General features: G+C 39.4%; 1 protein-coding gene across 6 annotated transcripts in view; it reads left to right on the top strand.

Annotated features, from left to right (window-relative positions):
* DISP1 (dispatched RND transporter family member 1) overlaps positions 1–18,843 on the top strand; it is an 87,754-nt gene that overhangs the window by 43,606 nt on the left and 25,305 nt on the right. For 2 of the 6 annotated variants that reach the window (XM_071425465.1, XM_071425455.1), the window contains exons 1-2: positions 4,680–5,016; positions 12,289–12,825. In XM_071425465.1, coding sequence (XP_071281566.1) covers positions 12,320–12,825 — 506 coding nt within the window. In that variant the 5' untranslated portion in view covers positions 4,680–5,016; positions 12,289–12,319. Of the gene's footprint in view, positions 1–4,679; positions 5,017–12,288; positions 12,826–18,122; positions 18,276–18,843 lie in introns of those variants that run through there. The other 4 variants (XM_071425492.1, XM_071425484.1, XM_071425475.1 and 1 more) reach the window with 3 other exon arrangements.

Genomic DNA, 18,843 nt, shown 5'->3' with positions numbered 1-18,843 from the left:
TGTGTGGAGTTTAAATTTCCCAAATCCAAGCAAGATGTCTTTTGCATATCTTAACCCCAAATAGCCAAAACAAACAAACAAACCAAAGCCCAAAAAACAACCAAGGAATAGAGCATGAACAGTGAGCATGTCTGAACTTTTCCCCTGTCACTAGTGCTGGAGAAAGACTGCTTTGCAAGGTTTAAAGATTTCTCAGCCTGTAAACTCACTTAATTCTCAGCCTTTCTCCAGGTTATCAGTTATGAAAGATTTCATTATAAAGTCTGGATGAGTGGAAGCTGGAGAAGGACAATGTACTTCATGTCCTCTATTGATCAGACAATATTTCATCTTTGTGGAGGCAACAGTCTGTAAGTAGAGTCTGTAAGTGCACTTAAGGCTTCTGCCATAAGTATATGATGATACTGAATCAGTTTTGCTTATAGTATGACCTGTAATTATAAGAAGGTCTGTCTTGTACACTTCAAGGGGAAGAAAAAACTGTATAGAAGAATACCAGTGCAAGAGGATGCAGATTTTAATACCTTGAATTTCAATCACTGCATTTTCTTCATCCTGTATCTCAAAAAAATAAATCTACAGATTAAAGTGACAGATTTTCATTGCTGGCTACTTTTGTTTTTATATTTTGCAATATTTTGTTTCTTCTTTGGATAGATAACAGAGGTTGCCAATTAACTCCAATGTTCAGAGCCTTCCAAATGCCAATTTTGAGAGTTTCTGACTTCATTTCCTTATGGACACAGGCATTCTCTTTTCAGGTTCAGTTTATGCTTAGGAGCAGACAGCTCGCATTGGCATGGCTGCAGTCTCAAGTCACTTTGTGTCTGTGCCTCATATTTCTGGACCCAAGAACACTTGGGAACACCGTGTAGGCTCTTGGATCTCTGCAGGTTGTGCGGTGTGAGGATCACTGGTGGTCTAGACCTTGTAATCTCTGATGGATCAAGCTGACTCAGCCCAATTCTCAGTGCAGTGCTGGCATTTCCTAAGTGCTGCTAGAAGCTGGAAGTTCCTGGTCTGTGCCCTGTGTGCCCCTGAGTAAGGTTCTGCTACGTTCGTATTATCTCAAGTGTTGCACAAAAATATACTTCAGTATGAAAAGTAGTAAATGAATGGTTGGTTCCTACCGACCAATATTTTTCCTGCTATGTTGTTTATTTTAAAAGGCATTTGGTAAATTGCCTACTGTGAGTACTGTGCTATGGCATCTAAAAGGCAACAGAGACTTTTGCATCCAAGAAATAAAAAAACCCACCAGCCAGGAAATTCTGGAGGTGGATAGGAATAGTAATAAAAATTCAATGTAGCTGCAATAAAATATGTGCAGAGTACATGTGCCACGTGCAGAACTCATTTTGTTATTTTAACCTCTAATTGGTTCTTTTATTCCGTATACCCTTATTCTCCCCAGTTCATTAGCAATTCATCAGAATTTCTACAGCACCTCTTGTGCCCTCTGTCTGGTTTTTAAAGATTTTGGAAGCCTCTGTGCTTTTTTCCTGAGCACTTGCTGAGTCCTTCATCACCCATTTGTCCCCAGAACACCCAAGACTTCCGCTGGCTCTCTTATTAACGTGCAATGTTCAAAGTCTTTCAGCGTCTTCTGGATCTCTCTTTGGAAGAGTGACACTGTGACAAGAAGAACCTGTAATTAATGTCATATTAAGCTCAGAAAGGCAGGTGAGGGCATCCAGCCAGGAAAAGGTTCAAGGTGTAGCTGCACTTCCTGTGGTAGAAGGGTAGCAGCTTAGTCATGGCTCTTGATCATGGGCAGACAGAGGTCAGAGAAGTGGCTGGCACTCAGTGTCATTGCCTGATGTCTTCAGTCTAGGAGAGGCTATGGAAGGGTCATGACCAAGTACTGCAGCTCTTTGTATCTTGTTTGAAGAGAGAAAACTTCATGCATTACAACACTCTGTCCTGCTTTGTAAATACAAGCTTCAGTTTTTTAGGCTCATTTTCTTGCACAGACTACAGCTCCTTTGAGTCTCTACCATGGTTATCTTCATAATCTTTTTCTGAAGTATTGTATACATAAATCTGGGAACTGTATTAGTCTTTTTACTACTACTTGATTTTATTCATGAAGTATACTGTGAAAAATGTTATTTTAAAATCTCAATTAAAAAAAACATGACTTACGATAGAAAAATAGTTATCATAGGAAATGCTTTCTCTAAGTTAAAGAGTTTTTCTTTGCCTGAACAATCAAAGTACTTGTAAAATGTATTGGCAGATCTGTATACCTATGGACAGAACTTCCTGATACATTGAGGATCATTTTGAATTAAACCAAGGCTGAATTAGTAGTGCAGATGTCCTCCAGATTCCCTGCATAGATGCATTTCCAGGCAGTGAATAGCACAGTTTATAGGATAAACTCATTTATCCTCTCGAGGCTTCCACAGATCAAATCTGACACTCTGCCTTGAATCACTTTAAGTTCTTCTGGTTTTTTTCACAGGATCCTGCATTCCATATGCTGTAGGGCTTAGTTGTATTTTTTAATCACTTGCAAATAAAGAAGTCAGCATTTGTCTGCTATTGCTGGAGATGAATGGTGGGATAAGTAGCAACATTAGAAGTGGTGCAGAAGGGGATGTTAAAGGGTGGATGATGGAAATGTCCAAACCAGGAATATGTTGGGGGGACCCAGGGCAACCAAGGCTCTGCAGGGCCTAAGTGTAACATGGGGAAAAGGTTTTTCAGCACTTAGTGTTGAGTTTGGTTTTCAGGTACTGTAAGGGCAATAATCTACTACAAGGCTGTAATTCTAATATATGATACACTATTTACACATTTGGACAAATACTTTTATTAAGCATATCTCTGAACATAGATTATACATTTGTTTTACAGTCACCCTTGGGAACAAAGTATCTGCATTAAATTTATGTGCTTAGAAACTAACACTATTTTCTGCAGTACATATAATCTTAAGAGTCTTAATAGACTGTAATCCTTTAGATTTATATGGTCCCTTTCCTCCTCGATATAAAAGCGGTGAGCAAATATGTGCCTTTTGTCATTTCTTTGAGGTGATTAGCAAATACAAGGGACACAGTATCTGCAGTGAACTGATACACAATAATACTGACACATTTCAGAAATACTTTTATTAGTAGATATGTTTTTCAAAAATACATGGAGTTGTGTGACTTTGGAAAAGTAACTTTGAGATTATTCTTCTGGTGCTTCCAGGCTATATTATGTGTTTCAGATATTCAGAAAGTGAATACTGTATTGCCATCCTACTTTCATTTTGAATTATGGTTGAGTTACCTGCTTTGTAGTAGTGCTGTTTTGCTTAATAAATAGATTTGAGCAAAATACATTTCTGACATAAAATCTGTCCTCGGTCGTTAACGCTGAATGGTTCTATCTTGGATAGAAAGCAAGTTTTCTGTTAGAGAATCCATTAATGTTAGAAAAATTATGTTCTAGATGGGATACTGATGTTGTGGGGGAGGTGGAGATGGCAGCTGATGCTAGTGAAATTTCCCAGTTTAAGCTCAGTGAGAAAGTCAAGTAAGACAGGTTCAACAAAAAAAGTTTCCCCTTAGAAGTGGGGAAGCAGCACGGTTTTTCACCACCTGTTAAAGACCAGATCCAATTAGCAGGAAAAACTACCTTGTGTGATACAAGCTGACTTGTATCACAATTGGAATGCATAATTCTAAGGTCACACTAAGGGAAATTGCGCTTCAGTGTTTCCTTTGGTTACATCTTTTGCTTTACAAAGAATAAAGGTGTTTATAGATGAGCAGTTAATTTTGCTCCAACTAGTTCAACTTGACTCTGAAATCAGAACTCCCATATTTCAATAGAGAGTACGGAGAGCACTTCTGAAAGCCAGTCAGATGCCTGTGAATTGTGATCTACTTTGGATTTACAGAGACTGATTCACAAGATCTGCCCCAGGAAGATACCAGTTCTGAGTTTTGTATCTGAGATACCCAGAGCTGAGGAAAAACCAGGAGTCAGCTCCCAAAACACAAGGCTTGTGAGCCTATGGGCTTTTGTAGTTTGAACGTAATATTCTAGTAAACCACAGACTGAGACCTGTTTGTAGCACTTCCTCTGGTAGGATTTAAGCTCCTCATAGAACACTTCTGCTAAGTGAGCGAGTACCATGTTCTCCACGTTAATACCTAGAGCTGAGTTAACTATCTCCAGACTTTGGTAATCTCTATTTTTTCATTTTGAGTTGTGAACCATGAAATTTTCAGTTTTCTGCAGTAATAGTCTGTAATAATTATTTTTGTATTTATAAAGTCTTATAAAGAATGGTGATCTGAGATATACGTGGAGATGAACTGCAATTACTCCTCTATGGGTGAAGCTTTTTTAGGTACAAATATCGTAAAATCTGGTGGGGTGAAGGCCCTTAAATCCCAGTAGGTATTCTGTTGCTGGAGACCTGTTGGAGATTTGTAGCCACACACCAATATTTGGCCTGACAACTAAAGGATGAAGTAAGAGCTTGGTGCTTGGGGGAAAAAAGCCCTTGCTAGGAGCTAATGAGGGCTGAAGTGAGTTTGAAAGGCACTCCAAATGAGCCCCGGAGCTCTTTTCAGTCTTCCGCCTTCCTCGGCTCTTTCCCTTTGCAGCAGCCGGTGCCAAGGCAGTGCCACTCGTGTTCTCCATGTGGAGAGGCTGGCGCGGAGCCCGCGGGGCGCGCAGTCCCCGTGGGCGCTGGCAGGTGTGGCGGCAGCGCTCGGCTCGGCCCCGCGTCCGAACCGGATCCGTGGGGGCCGGGAGCGAGGGCGAGGAGCGGCCCGGGGCTCCCGCGGCAGCAGCAGGAGCAGGGAGGAGCCGCCAGGCGCTGCCAGAACCCGGACCTGCCGCGGGGAGGGGCGGCCCCGGCTGCCGGCGCTCCCCGCTCGGGGCCAGTGTTGGGGTGAGCGGAGCAGCGGCTCCGGCTGCGGAGACAGCGGGCTCGGAGCCGGGGGATACCTGGATCGAGACCGGGCTGCCGCCTCCTTCCTGCCCATTTGCCCCGATTTGCGGCTGGTGAGTGGCCAGAGCTGCGTCCTGTTGGGTCGCTTTGGAACCTGGCCGTGCCTTCAGAAAGCGCGGGGATGGAGATTTAACTCTGCGTTATTTATACTGCAATGCTACTTTGTAATGTAAGTGGGCTCCTGGGATTGTGAGAGACTTTTCAGCTGGGTAGAAATGCCGTAGAGTTTAGCACCGGACTCTGCCTGCGCTGAAGAGCCTGGTGAGGAAGCAAACTTCCCCCCGCCCCGACTCGAGATCCGGCTCTTGGGGTAGATACGCTGTGATAAAAGTGCTGTACGAGGTTTATCATTTGACCTTCAGAGCACGGCTCAGCGAATGGGAGAGTTTAAACCCACTCAAGCTTGGGAAATGAAGCGGGGGGGGGGGGAACCAAACAACTTCCATGTTTACTTTTCGAAGAAAATTATTCTGGATTGATAGTGTAAAAGTGCTTTGCTGTGTTTTCTGTAGCCAAGTGCAAAAATGCTCTGTGTTTATCAAATAGGTGTGACTGCCAGTGTGTACCTGCCTGATGTGCCCTGACGGTCTCACTGATTCTTTGCCTTATTTAATGTACTGTAGAGGGAGATTATATTAGTGCTCCTATTAAAATTGGAAGAAAAATGCTAATATTAGTAACAATTCTTATTACTATGTTACTGTGTTCAAACACAGCTTTTAAATTTGGACAGAAAACAGTCTGATTCTAAGAAGATGGTGGAGTGGTTTGTTAAGCTCTTACGTAACATTTATATAGCCAGGGTGCTGGTAGGTATCGCTGGAGCTGTAGCTTAAAGTGTTGCCTTTGTGTCCCTTTACAACTGTAATAATTTCAATGTTAGTCCCACAGCATAATGAAGTAAAAAACCTGTGGAACTGTCAATGCAAGTAACTCTTCTTACAGCCAGAAAGAGCCGTATTTTAATTTCTTCCTATCCTGTGTAAGCACATTAGAGCTATTTTGGATCAGAATATTTGCAATTACAAAAACTTTAAAGTCTTTCATATGGTAATGAAAGTCAGTAAGTTGTGTAAATAAGATTTAGTGCAATGACAGTGTGGCAGTTGTAAGCAATGTTTGGGGTTTTTTAACAGCTTTCTGGGCTCTTAAACTCTGCTGAGGTATACACCTACTTTCCAGAACTATGCACATTTTTTCTTGAAGTAGAATGGTTCCAATAATTTCTGATTCTAGCAGTATCTCATTCCAAAACTCAGAATATTTGAAGCTTTTTCAGACTTTAATACATTTTCTTCCATTTTCCCTACATAGATATGCTTTTTTTTTCTTTTTTTTTTTTAATTAAAACTTTAGAATCATACCAAACTTCTGGAAGAGAAGTCAGAGCTCCTTGTTGTTGCTTCTATCCATAGTCTGATTATATCTATTGTAAATTTTGACTTTGAAAAGACTTCGTAGTTAAAGCACTACCATTGATTTCTGTAGTCGAAGCCCTGCAAATGATTTCTGGAAATGGTCTGCTGTTGTTTGTTCTCTGTGCCAGAAGAAGTAACTTTAGCTTAAAAGCAAAGGAAAATCTGCTTCTGAGGGTCTGAAGAGGTTGGTTTTTCCCATCCTTTGCAGTCTTTCCCAGCTCTCTCACCCCACAGCTGTCTTTGGTGGGTTGGTTCTTGTCAGCTTGGCAGCACTGGTTGCCAGTGCCCATCTGTACATGAGCCGTGGTGCTGGCATGGTGACATCTGGAAACTCCCTGTCACAGGAATTGCGGTTCCGAGCCAACCTGCGACACAGGAAATTAACTCATAGAGTCTCAGGTTCAGAACAGGACAGCTTCAACGCCTTGAAGGCTGTGGAGAGGGATGGCAGGGACAGCTGGCTCTCAGAACACTTGGAGGAGGGGAAATTTCCCCTCTACAAACCTCTTCTGCTTCATAATTGTCTGCTAATTACTACCTCATGGAACAAGGACTTAGATTGCTGAAAATCTGCTTGTTAATAGGGTGACATTAGTTGAGAATATGGGTATTTATAGACTGTGCAGAAAACACACTGACCATAATGGCATTTCTCAAAAATAGGAGCTGTGTTGTACCAATTCTCAAAGTGAAATGGCTGCATTAATAAATACACCAGGTAAACTTGCTCGTTGATGAAATAAAAATTTGAGACTTTCTGAAGCTGAAATGCTTATATTTAATGTACTTGAAATACCTGGGAAAAAAAAGGAGAACACAGGGATGGCTCATTCTGGGAAGCACCTGTATTTTGTACAGAGAAAGCTTTTCAGGGAAGAGGTAGGGGTTAACAGCTGAAATGGAAGAGCAAGAATTAAGGTATTGAGAGAAACCAAGCACCAAATATGATAGCATTGGAGTAAGAGCTGGAGAATTTGAAGAATGTCTAGCGGGGAGCCAAAATGGAGATCAACAACTGTGAAACATTAAAAAGCAGCTTGACTTGCTAAAAACCATTGCAGTGATAGATACGTAGACATCTCACATGAAACCCAGTATCAAACACCAGACACCACCTGTTACTTCTCTGGGCATGGAGAAAAAGCAAATATACAAAGAATTCTGGTAATGTGAAGGAGGAGCAAACCCTCCTTTAGAGTGGCTGTGCACTGGCTGGCAGAGCAGACGAAGGCTGGAGAGGATTTAACTGAGTTTACAGACAGTAAGACTGCTGGCTACATTGGAAAATTTCAGCATCTTGAAGGACTGCAAGGCCATTATCATATTTCATCTGGAAAGAGTCTCGCCAGTTAGCACTGGGATTGTTAAATGTTGCTTATTTTAGAAATGCACTGCTTCTAGAATACAGCTGGTTTAGATGAATTTTTACATGAAAAGACATTTTTGTTACTTTGGACGTTGTGTTTATCTCATAACTATGATGCTTTGTAGCTGACAGGTCTGTGAAGTTCATAAAACCTGGGCTGGTTCAGCTGGCTGAGTGGTGCAATGCTGACTACAGCCGAAAAGCTTTAGGTAACTTTGAAATGAAATTTGAATTCTTTCCTACCTTAAATGAAAAATCTAAAGTCTTACAACAGCTTAGTTTTCATTTTGTGCAAGTTACAGATTTGGAATATTTTTTTTTTCTTACATGGTTAAAAAAACCCTCAACACTTGGCTGTTCTCTCTGTTGTCTTCTAAAAATCTATAAATTATCTGTACTAATATATTAGGTTATACCAAATTTCCGCTACGTCATTCCTTTTTGGATTTGCATTTCTATCATTCCCAATTGCAGACATTGAGTCCAGATGGGATTTGTTGAACCAATGTTTTTTTAAGTCTGGTTGGGTTTTTTTGTTTTTGTTTTTGTTTGGGGTTTTTTTGGGTTTTTTTTTGTTTGTTTGTTTGGTTGGGTTTTTTTGTTTTTTTTTTTTTTTCTTTTAAAGAAACTAAAATCAATGAAAAATTGTTTCAGTTGCAGCCAAAGGAGCAGGTGAACTTAATCCAAGTTTTAAAAGAACATGCTAGTTGGGGAACACCAAATCCCACATAGTTTGTGTTGTACAGGATTACTTTGTTTCCTGAAGCGCTTGCAATGCTTGTCTACTGGGTGAGCTGTTTTCCCTGTTAGCTCCACAAATAATAGATGGATTACTCCATAAAACTGTTAAGAATGAACATCGCCACTGCAGACCATGGTACATTCCAGATATTATGCTCTTCCAGGAGTTATTTTGAACTGCATGGCTCAAGTCCTTTCTGAGCAGTTACTGCTATCAAGAGTGCAGTAATTAAAGACAATTTTGGTTTTCTTCCTTTATCAGTCCAACTGGCATAATTTCTACAGAGATGATCACATTTAAAATACCTTGTGTCCAGCCAGAGACGTGGCACATATTAAATGTGTAGATTAACATTTTTTCTAATTGTATTTAATCTTCTATTAAGTAGAAGATTCTGCCTGCATTGGAACCTGTATTTTCTACCATCTCATTGTTCAGGCTACCTGTTCACTGCTTCAAAGCTTTCAGGTGTAAATTTTTATAAGTCTGAAACCCCACTCTACTGGAGAATGCCAGGTCCTAGAGCAGTCTGACGAATGCAGCAAAAATGAACTTCAACATTGAAGGAATTCAGAATTTTCAAAGACTAAGTTTTCAAAGATTCCTATTTTTAGATTCTTTTTTTTCAAGGTCAGCATGTTCTTAGATTTCCCATCCCATGTCATCTTAAAAATCTTACTATGCTTTTATGTGTCACATCTTAGTTGGCTTATTTATTCATCCTCTAAAGGAAAGACTCTCAGTTAACTATTTCATTGAGCCAGTTTTACATCTCTCTAAGTTCCCAGTCACTGCAATTATGGCAGAGGAGACAAAATGCATTGGAGAGTTAAGAATATATTTTGGTGTGACAGCTGCAGGTAAAGTTTTGCTGTCAGTGGATTTACAGCCACTTCTGTAAAGAGGGACACAAATGAAGTACCACAGTACAGAATTTCTAATCCTCTCAAACATGAGTGAAACAAAACTCTGATGACATTAGCCTGGTCAAATTCAATGACTCAAAAGAGAAAAGTTACCAAACCAAATGAAAATGTACAGCCCAGCTCACATTCTAGAGAATTGGTTTGAGTCCCAGTTCTTCATAGATGTGACTGAATAAAATATTTAATCCGATGGCTACCTTAGCATGCAAAGTACTCTTGCTTTAATGTGTCATTGAAAGAACTTCAAGGCAAACAGGTGCTTCCATTGCCTTTCTAAAAGAGTCCATAAAAATGAACGGAACTCAAGAGTTCCTCAAGGCTTAAGAAAAAAGAATGAATTAGCTCTATCTGTTAAAATTTTAATGTTTGAAATGGTTCATTAATTGTTTGTTCAACAGGAGAACAAACGCAGAATTATATGTTGTGGTACTGAGGATCTTTTCTTCTATTTAGTAGTTCTAAAACATTTCTGAACAAAAGGTACACAGGTAGCTATTATATCTGTGGAAAATAAAGCATTTATCTTTGATTGTATTAAATGGAGGCTGCTGAGCTGTATGGACAAAAGTTACAATTGCCATGTCAGTGTTCTCAAGGGGCACAGATACACTGAAGGGCCAAGGCCATGTGTCTGTGGTGGGGTTGCCCAGCAGTTGCGGGCACGATGTTGGGCATCTGTGTTTGGCACAGAGATGTTTGGTTTCCTTCATGAAGTGGTTGAAAACAGCTACTGAAAATTAATGTTTTAAGTGTCCTGGATTTAAAGCAAAAGAATATGTGTCTCTCTTCCTGAAATATCTGTGTCTCTCTGAATATGTGTCTCTCTTCCTGAAAGATATTTGCAGTCTCTCTATCCCTTCTGTTCGATTATTAGAGTAGACAGTAATTTTGACCAGTGTACAGCAGTTTTCAAGTGATGATATGGATGAATCCAACTAACTTAGAAACAAATGAGCAGCATCACTGTGCAGCCTATCTTTATGTGAGTGAATGTAAAAATAAGCAGCCAGAAATTACAAAAATGCTGCCAGACACCTGGAGAGGAGCTTTCTCTGCCTCAGTGTCCAGCTCTCACAGTGTCCACTGAGGTTTGATGTTACCTGCAGTGTGAGAGAAAACCAGACTGCTGATACACAGTGGAATTTCACATAACTGATACATCTCTTCTGACCAAACTGAAGTTTAGCCAGCCCCTTGAATTTGCTCTCTCTGCTCAGCAGAAAGTCCTCCTTGGGCTTGACTTTCCTGGGCCAGAGGAGGGGGTACCTGTCAGGAATGTGTGGAATTGAAAGCTGGAAAAATCTGCTTGTCAAGCAGCATATTCTCCTCTTGTGAGTGGGTTTCTAAGTGAAAGTGATTTCCCAGGGCATCTGGCTCTGCACATGATCTAGAACAAATAGCAGAGGATTAATTTTCGTTTCAGAAGTGGGGGATTTAGCTCTGTCTCAGGGAGATGCTACACGGAGGGCTGCCAGGGGGAGCATTCCAGTCTGCAAAGCACTTTGCTCAGAATTAGCATACAGGCAATTAAATAGCTCAGCTGGCTGGGCAGTCTTAGCTCTCTGAGCATTAAGCAAAGGTACCAGGGAAGAAAATGAGTTAGAAACTTCCTTGCTTATCTGCCTTAATCTATGTATGTTGTGTCTCCTGCAAAGTTCAGTTGTCTGTAATGCAAGCCTTGCAATTTGGACTTAAAATGATGTTAATTAAATTCGGTATTAAAAAGTCAAAGCAGTTGTAATTAACTGATTCTGTTTTTTCAGGAAGTGTTGATTTATTCTTCTAAGTAGCACATAATTAGTGTTTTTCATGCTCCCTCCTCCTTCCCCCAGGGTCATGTAAATTGGGTTGCAAACTCTTATCTGAGTGTGGTGTTTGACCTTTCATGTTATTTATCAAAATAATGATCTCCAATTTACCTTTTTATCTTATTAAAACAAAGTTATAGTTAAGATGGGAAAAATTGGCTGCTGTAAGCACCTCACGCAAGTTTTGATCTTGAGCTGTGATCACTTCTACAATGTTAATAGTTCTCATTTATCTACACATTGCCTTTAAACCTTAGGAGAAAATCATATGCTTTATTCATATGCTTTATTTATGACACATTACATTATGCACTGCCTTTAGAGTACATGTCGCCGAGAAGTGAAAGCTTCTCAATCAACAGTTATTCAATCCTGGGATTATTTTTTGTCAACCCGGTAAAAACATGTGGTTGTATTCTATCTTTTTAGTATTCACAACAGTTCATTTTGAGCTTCTGCTAAAGATCTAATCTACTATTCATAAAATTTGATATGTCTCCTGAAATAGCTTGATTCATTCAAATAAGGCATATTAAAATTTCTTTATAAACATGAATATGCCTTGTTTTTAATAGAAATTGGAAAGGAGGTTACTGAAACCAGCACATTATTGGTTATTAAATAATCTCTATTGTGTGGGCTCATCTCCTGCAGTTTTTCAAAGCACACAGGTAAATTGCAGTGCAAGGTGTGGTGACAATGTTTATACCAAAATCTGTTTTTATAAATAGTGGCTATAGCTTAGTTTTTTGCACAATGATTTTGCTCTGTGCATGTCAGCCATTACTTGTTAGCTGTGACACAGACACTGACAAATCTGTATTAATCTGATTTATAACTTGGTGTAATCACTGAAAATTGACATAACTTCACTCTTTAACATTTTGTTGAACAAATTTAAGTACTTTAAGACATTCCTGGCAGTGTGCATGGCTCCTTTCCCTGTTTCCCTGTGTTGCAAAAGGTGAAGCTCAGAGCAGAGCTTTACTCATGTTAATTTAAAGTTATTTCTGAGCATCTGAAAATACTGCAGCTCTCTAAACTATGCTTTATTTGTTTCCTCAGGAACATCACGTGTCCACTGAGAACTTGGAGCATGGCTATGAGCAACACCAGTGACTCTGTGGTCCTGAGCAATGGCAGCATCTTGTCAAATGCTGCTGGCCCAGGGGTTGTTGCAGCTAATGACAGAGACATCACGGTCCAACAACTCCCATCCAAGGAAACACCAAGATCAAAACCAAGTCCAAATGGCTGCCTGCAACTAAATGGTACAATCAGACCATCCTTTCTGCCTTTAGACAACCAAAGAACTCAGCAGATGTTGTCGCAATGCTGCCACCCTTGTCCATACCATCATTCTTTAAATAGCCATAATAGCAAGCAAGAATGTCATTCAGTGGTTGGCAGCTCAGCATCATCTCCTATGACCTCGTGCTGTATGCAGCCACACACTGAGTACTCAGCCTCTATTTGCCAAAAACACACCCCTGTCTATCACCCTGCCTGCTGTCTTCAGCCCTCCCCATCCTTCTGCCTTCACCATCAGTGGCCTGACCATTTCCAGCATCAGCCTGTGCAGCAACACCTAGCCAGGATAAGGTAAGCAGGTTGCATTATTTCTTAGTTCTCAGTATGGATAATCTTTCCCTGAACTATTTTGTTTTCTTACAGAAGTAGGAGATCTGAAAGGAAGATGAACCAAATTTCTTTCCCAGTGATTTTACAGATCAATTTTCAATGCATTACCAAGTCATTATTTCCAGGAGAAACCAAGTCAGGACATTTGTTTTGCTGGGTTCCATGAATATTCCTGAAGTGAAATAGTTCTTTCTTGGGAGAAAAAAAACACTGGTGTTTTTTTTTTTTCTTCTTGGGGATTGTTTGGAAGCTTATTAGCTCTTTCAGAAGATACAGGGTACACCTCTATTGTATAAAACAAACCAGTAGAGATAGCTAGGAATACACTGAAAGATCTGGTATGTCTGCACAGTCTAATCAAAATACATATTTCCTTAAAAAGATGCATTGAAAAATATTTTCAACAATCCTATTCTCAAATGTTCAGGGTGTTTTTTCTTTGTCAGGTCAGCTGGTTCCGTGGGTTGCCCTCATGTCTTTTCAGTGTAGGTTATCTGCTAAACTTCAAAATTGTGCTCAGATTGAGGAATTTGGGATTGCTCTAGGTTTTAGTCCTTTCTGTTCTCTATTTCATAGGAATCTGCCTCTTTGTATTTGTTAGCTTTGGAGTTCCAGAGCTTCAGGGAGCAACAAACACAAGAACAATCTTCTACAGCCTCCTGGTCCTGGGCAAAATCAGCCAATCTAAGAAGCAATTTCTAAAAAGCAAATTCCCATTGAAGGAAGACACCCTGAAGCTTTTAAGCAATGTTATTATTTTTTCTGAGTTGCAGTTGGGCTAAAAGGGGTGGATTTTCATGGGAGCATTAAAAATACCCTTCTCCCTGTTATCCAACATCTACACCCATATACAAGAACATATACAAGAGCTGTAAGTGTTTCTCGGTCAGTTACAATGATTTTGTCTTTATGAAATATATGAGCTAATTTTAAACTCCTAAAAATATCAGATGGGGAAAAACATGTAACGTGGAAAAACTCAAAGTGAATAAAGCTTTTTTCCCCTAAGATAAAAGCAGATGAAAATAGGGATGATAACACAGAGCACAAATCAGCGTTCTCCTGCCAGTTATTCCACTTAGAAATGGAAAAAATCTTAGTTGTCAAAACTGCTTATAATCAGACATGTATTTTCCACCCCATTCGTCAAGCAAAGACATTGTATAATTTTGTATGCAAAGGTATGAGGGAAGTTGAACTATTGTAGGATCATCATACTTTTCAAACTGTTGGAATGGTTGCATTGATTTCACTGTTTTTCTCCCTGTGCATCAGGGTTGTTAAACTTCATCTGTATTCCATAGTCATGAGGAAGGGAACAAATGCCATCCATAGTCTGGGTTTCTGGCTTTAGTGTAGAAATAAAAACAGTGAAAATTTCTTCTGGATATGATAAAAAATTGTTTTCAGTCATGCTTCACAGATGCAAAAAATGTTTGAACTGCTCTGATTGGGCTCTTGAGCCAAGACACTGTTTTTTCATCTTCCTTGCCATACCATACACTTCTACAAAAATGTACAGAAATTATGAACAATGATTTATGATAAATGGTTTGTCTTACTGCTAGCAGTCGAAAGATGCAATCCAACCTTTAAAGCACCTATACTTATTTAACCAGCTCTATCTGTTAGCATACCCTGCATATCCCTATCAAATGATTGCTGTACTGCTTCCATGCCTTTTCACTCTGTAAACTGCCCATGGCTGCAGTAATGGACAGTGTACACTGATCTGACTATCACTTAGCATGGAACCAAAGACTTCTTTTCTCTCTTCATACTCAGCAAGGTGTGTCTAAATACAATAGTCTGTCATTGCATTGTGAAGTTATCACCCAGAAAGGCCACTGTCAATGTAGACATGTGGGAGATGGTAAAAACTGGGAGCAACTGGATGCAGTCTTGCAGGTGGATGGATGTGCACTGAGGAGGAAGCAAACTGCCTCATTTGAAGCTCCTTGGCAGGGCTGAAAAGGAGAGGGTGATAAATGTGTATTTATTTTTTACGTGTTCGGGTCACTTCCTGTAAACAGAAGAGTAAGACTTCTGTGATATTTCAATGTGATCATTGTTGCACACTCTTAATTTTATTGCAGTTTGAGCTTATAATCTGCACAGCAGCTTCTCCAGGTATTTTTATTACAAGGTTCATTGGAAATCATCCAGCTTTATGAAATGTGCGTGTTTCAACAGGGTTATTTAAAATGCAGGTTCTTATACTCTACATTAGTTAAATTCAGTATGTAGTCAAACAACACTTAATTTAGCTTCTTTCTTTAAAAAAATGAATTCAAATATTGTTATAATTTTAAGAAGGGGGAAAAGTTGTGATTAGATACAGGAGGGTGAACACTCTGCAGACTGTATCACCGATGCTTACAGCTCTGGGTAGGTAACCAATTGTTTCAGCACAACAGGCTTTGTCAGGTTTTGAAGCCCAAGGCTTAACATTTGTCAGTGACCTAATATTAAAGGAAGGTGGCTCTGGTATATCATTGCAGATTGGAGTGAGTAAAGACTAATTGAAATAATGCCACACTTGTCCTATCCTCTTAAAGCTGGCTGGATCTGGAATTTTGTAGAGGGTTCAGCTTTGAAGTTTAACTAAATTACATGGAAACATCATCTATCCACTGCATCTTGAGAGTCTGGACAACTGATAATTTTTTTAGGTTGGTGAAAACATTCTGTAGCATAAAAGGAAATATTTTTAGTGGTTGGTGTTTTGCAGGATGATTGTGGTAAAAAATTCTATTGTAAAAATAGGTAAAAGAGGTCAACATTTGGTTGTAATGATTCTGATGTTTTTTAGATGTTTTTCTGAGGTTGGAAGATCTTGAGTAAAGTTTCTTGTGTTGGTTTGTGCCCATATTTAAGAAGTAGCTTATGTGAACAGGTTCATACTTCCTTATTTCAGTGGCCATAATATCTTGATCACACAAACACTCCCTGGGAAATTCCAGCCATCTCTCCATATCACAATGCAGTTGTCTTGAGGTTTGATTTGCTCTAACCATTTCTAAATTTACCTGTGTACAAGCATGGCACATTTAATTCTCTTCAGTACTGTTGGATGGTTTTTTTGTTCCTCTATCCTGCCCCTTTGGAGAGCTCATGCTGAAGTATCCGTTTTTGTTGGAATGCACTTATGTATCTCAAGAAACCTGGGGGCTGGGACACCCTGGAAGATATGAGTTACTGCCCCTCCTTTGCTGCAGCTTCTGTAGTCATCAGCAGCCTTCATCAGGGTGGGTAGAAATAGGGGAAACCAAGCAAGTAAGACTGTGAAAGAAGCATGAAAATTGATCCCTAATGACTGGAAGCACTGAGTTAGGAGTCCCTAGGGAAAAGTAAAAATGTGCAGCCCAGTAGCATGCTTAGTGGGATGAAAGGAGGATGAAATAAATAGTGAACAGTTGCATAGTTCTCTAGAAGAACTAAATAGTAGCATTTTTAAAAAGCCAGAAAACTCTTACAATCTTTCCTGGTATTTTTCAAAACCGCTTCTTCATATAGGAATGTATACATATCAGTAGGAGTGGCAGAGGAAGGATGTGCAGAGATCATTTAGGAAGTTGTCTCAGGATTGAGGAAGGCACGTAATAACAATTGTGATATCTCTGGGGCCAAATTGGATTGCTTCCTTCAGACATGTATGGGAAGTTTTTGGTGGGAAAACACCAGTTAAAAGCTACCTGTGTGCCTCTTAATCTTGATGTCAACTCTACTGGAATCTCTCTGATGATAAAATTTAGAAAGCTTAGGTCTGTGGACTCAGAAATAAAAGGTAGGGCAGAAGAGGTCAGGGAGCTGTGAAGGAACTGCTGGTGCCGCTGCTAAGGAAAATGCTCCAGACTGCCAGTTTATGCAGTGCTTGCACTTTCACAGTATCAATCCAATAAATTCAAACAAGCCCTCTTGGATCAGGGTGAACCTGCTTTGTGTCACCCACTGTTTACTTTTTTAGACTATACTGTTGATGCTTTTGACTACGGCAGACAAGTAAGGAAAACTGTTCTGAAAAGCATCTGAATTATCTGTGGTAAAAAAACAGGCTGAAAGGATATATGGAATGATCTCCCCATGATCATGCAATCATCTCAAGCTGGAACAGGAAAGTAAAATCTGTTTAAAGCCCCACAGAATCCTTACTTTGGATAAAATTTAAGAATTGCTCCTCATCCCCAACCAGCCTACTTTGGAGGTTTTAGCTCCTAAAGCTTAGTTTAAATTGCTGAATTCAAAGCTTTTGCTTGTTAGACCAATTTATATTCTGAAGAAGGCAAAAGACAGCATCAGGAAACTGGTAAAACATTCAGACTTTTTGTACATCTTGCTTTTAGTTTGATTTAAACCTTCTTTTGAAGTGTTTCGGCATTGCAGATTTATGTGATGGTTCTGGGACTCTGGGTTCTGCTCTGTCTCGGCGTTCTGTACCACACACTGTTCAGACAGTATTGCAGACACAAGTGAATACTTACACTTTATTTAATACTTTAAAACAAAGCTCTGTAGAAATGAAAAACCTGTGAAGTGAGGATAGAACACTACAGCTGCCTCTTACCCATTTTAGATTTTTCTTTCTAGTTATTTGGCATAAAGATTAGAACCAGAAAAAAATAAAATCTCCTCTGATTTTTCAAAAAGCAAGGAAATGTTTGTCAAATACCAATCTTAATAACAAGACTTTGTTATGAAACTGCTTTCCCTGCTTGATTCCAGGAAAAGGATAATGGTTATCTAGTACATTCTGCATGGCTTGCGGAGCTGATTTTGCATATACACATGTATAAAATATTTTCAAATAGCCTCAGTTCAGCAACATGAACTGTTCACAAAAATTTTTCCACTGAGCTTTTTTAACAACCTATCCTATTTTGAAAGTTGTTAGCGTCTGCTTTTTTTGATGCATTAAAAGATATTTTAGTTTTCACTTTTTATATGAACTGTATACTAATGTCTTTTGTACAAAATACATGTGCATATAATGATTAAAAATTAATAAAGGAACCTTTCTGCCTTCCCCTAAGAAGATTAAAAACAGGAATCTTTAAGAAGAAACCTTCAGGTCAGATTTCTGGAAGTGGGATTTCTGAAATGTTTTATCAACCTTTAGCAACTAAAAAGCAAAAGCTGGGACCATCATTTCATTCATTGTTCAGAGTGTTGCAAATCTTTTGGTTCACGTTATAGATCAGGAGTTCCTGAAATAATATAAATTCTTTCTCTGTTCTCATTTAAGCCATTTTTTCTATGCCAGAGTAGGAGTTCTCCTTATTATGAAGCATTAACAACCCAATGGCATACTTGGGATTTTGATGTAGTTGAGAAAAAAGAAAAGGAATGTGAAGCCATCTCATGCATCCATCTGAGTCCATATGTGGGATCCTCTGTTGAGCCCGTGTGGAAAAGTAGGTTTTCCCTGTGACCAAATGAACTGGGTTTTTTTCTTTCTTTGAAATACTTTTTCATGTCAGTCTAATTTAAGCTGTGCTTCTTCATTTTCACACATTTTTATTTTTAGTCTTGCATGATCTCTGAGTGTGATACCTTAAGAGTTTTATTCTGGTTTTATTAATTCATTTACTCTTCCCATGATAAATACTGTGCATTGTTGGCTGTTGAAACAACTTGCTGCACTTTCTGGAACTGAAAGCAAAGAGCTGACACACAGAGAGTAGAATGCAAATAAAAATGCCATTTATAATTTGGTGGCTGATCAAATTAAAAATAGCATGGCTAAGAAAGTATTAAGTGCATTTAAAAAAAAACCTGTCATTTTGAGCTGTCCAGGGGATTTTTGCAGGCTTTGGAATTGTACTAATTAAATATTAGTGTTTGTCTTGACTTCAGGTTGTTTGGAATCAAGCAGTTTTGCCATGGGGAGGTGGTGCTTGGTGCTTTGGTGTGAGTGCAGCTGAGGACCAGCCTGGCTGTATATTGCTGTGTAGATTCTGCTCCTTAGGAAATTCAGGTCCT

This window comes from Agelaius tricolor, unplaced genomic scaffold (assembly GCF_023055355.1).
Source record: "Agelaius tricolor isolate 1412-34295 unplaced genomic scaffold, bAgeTri1.0.p SCAF_1, whole genome shotgun sequence".
NCBI lineage: Eukaryota > Metazoa > Chordata > Aves > Passeriformes > Icteridae > Agelaius > Agelaius tricolor.
This window is presented reverse-complemented; position numbering and strand designations above follow the sequence as displayed.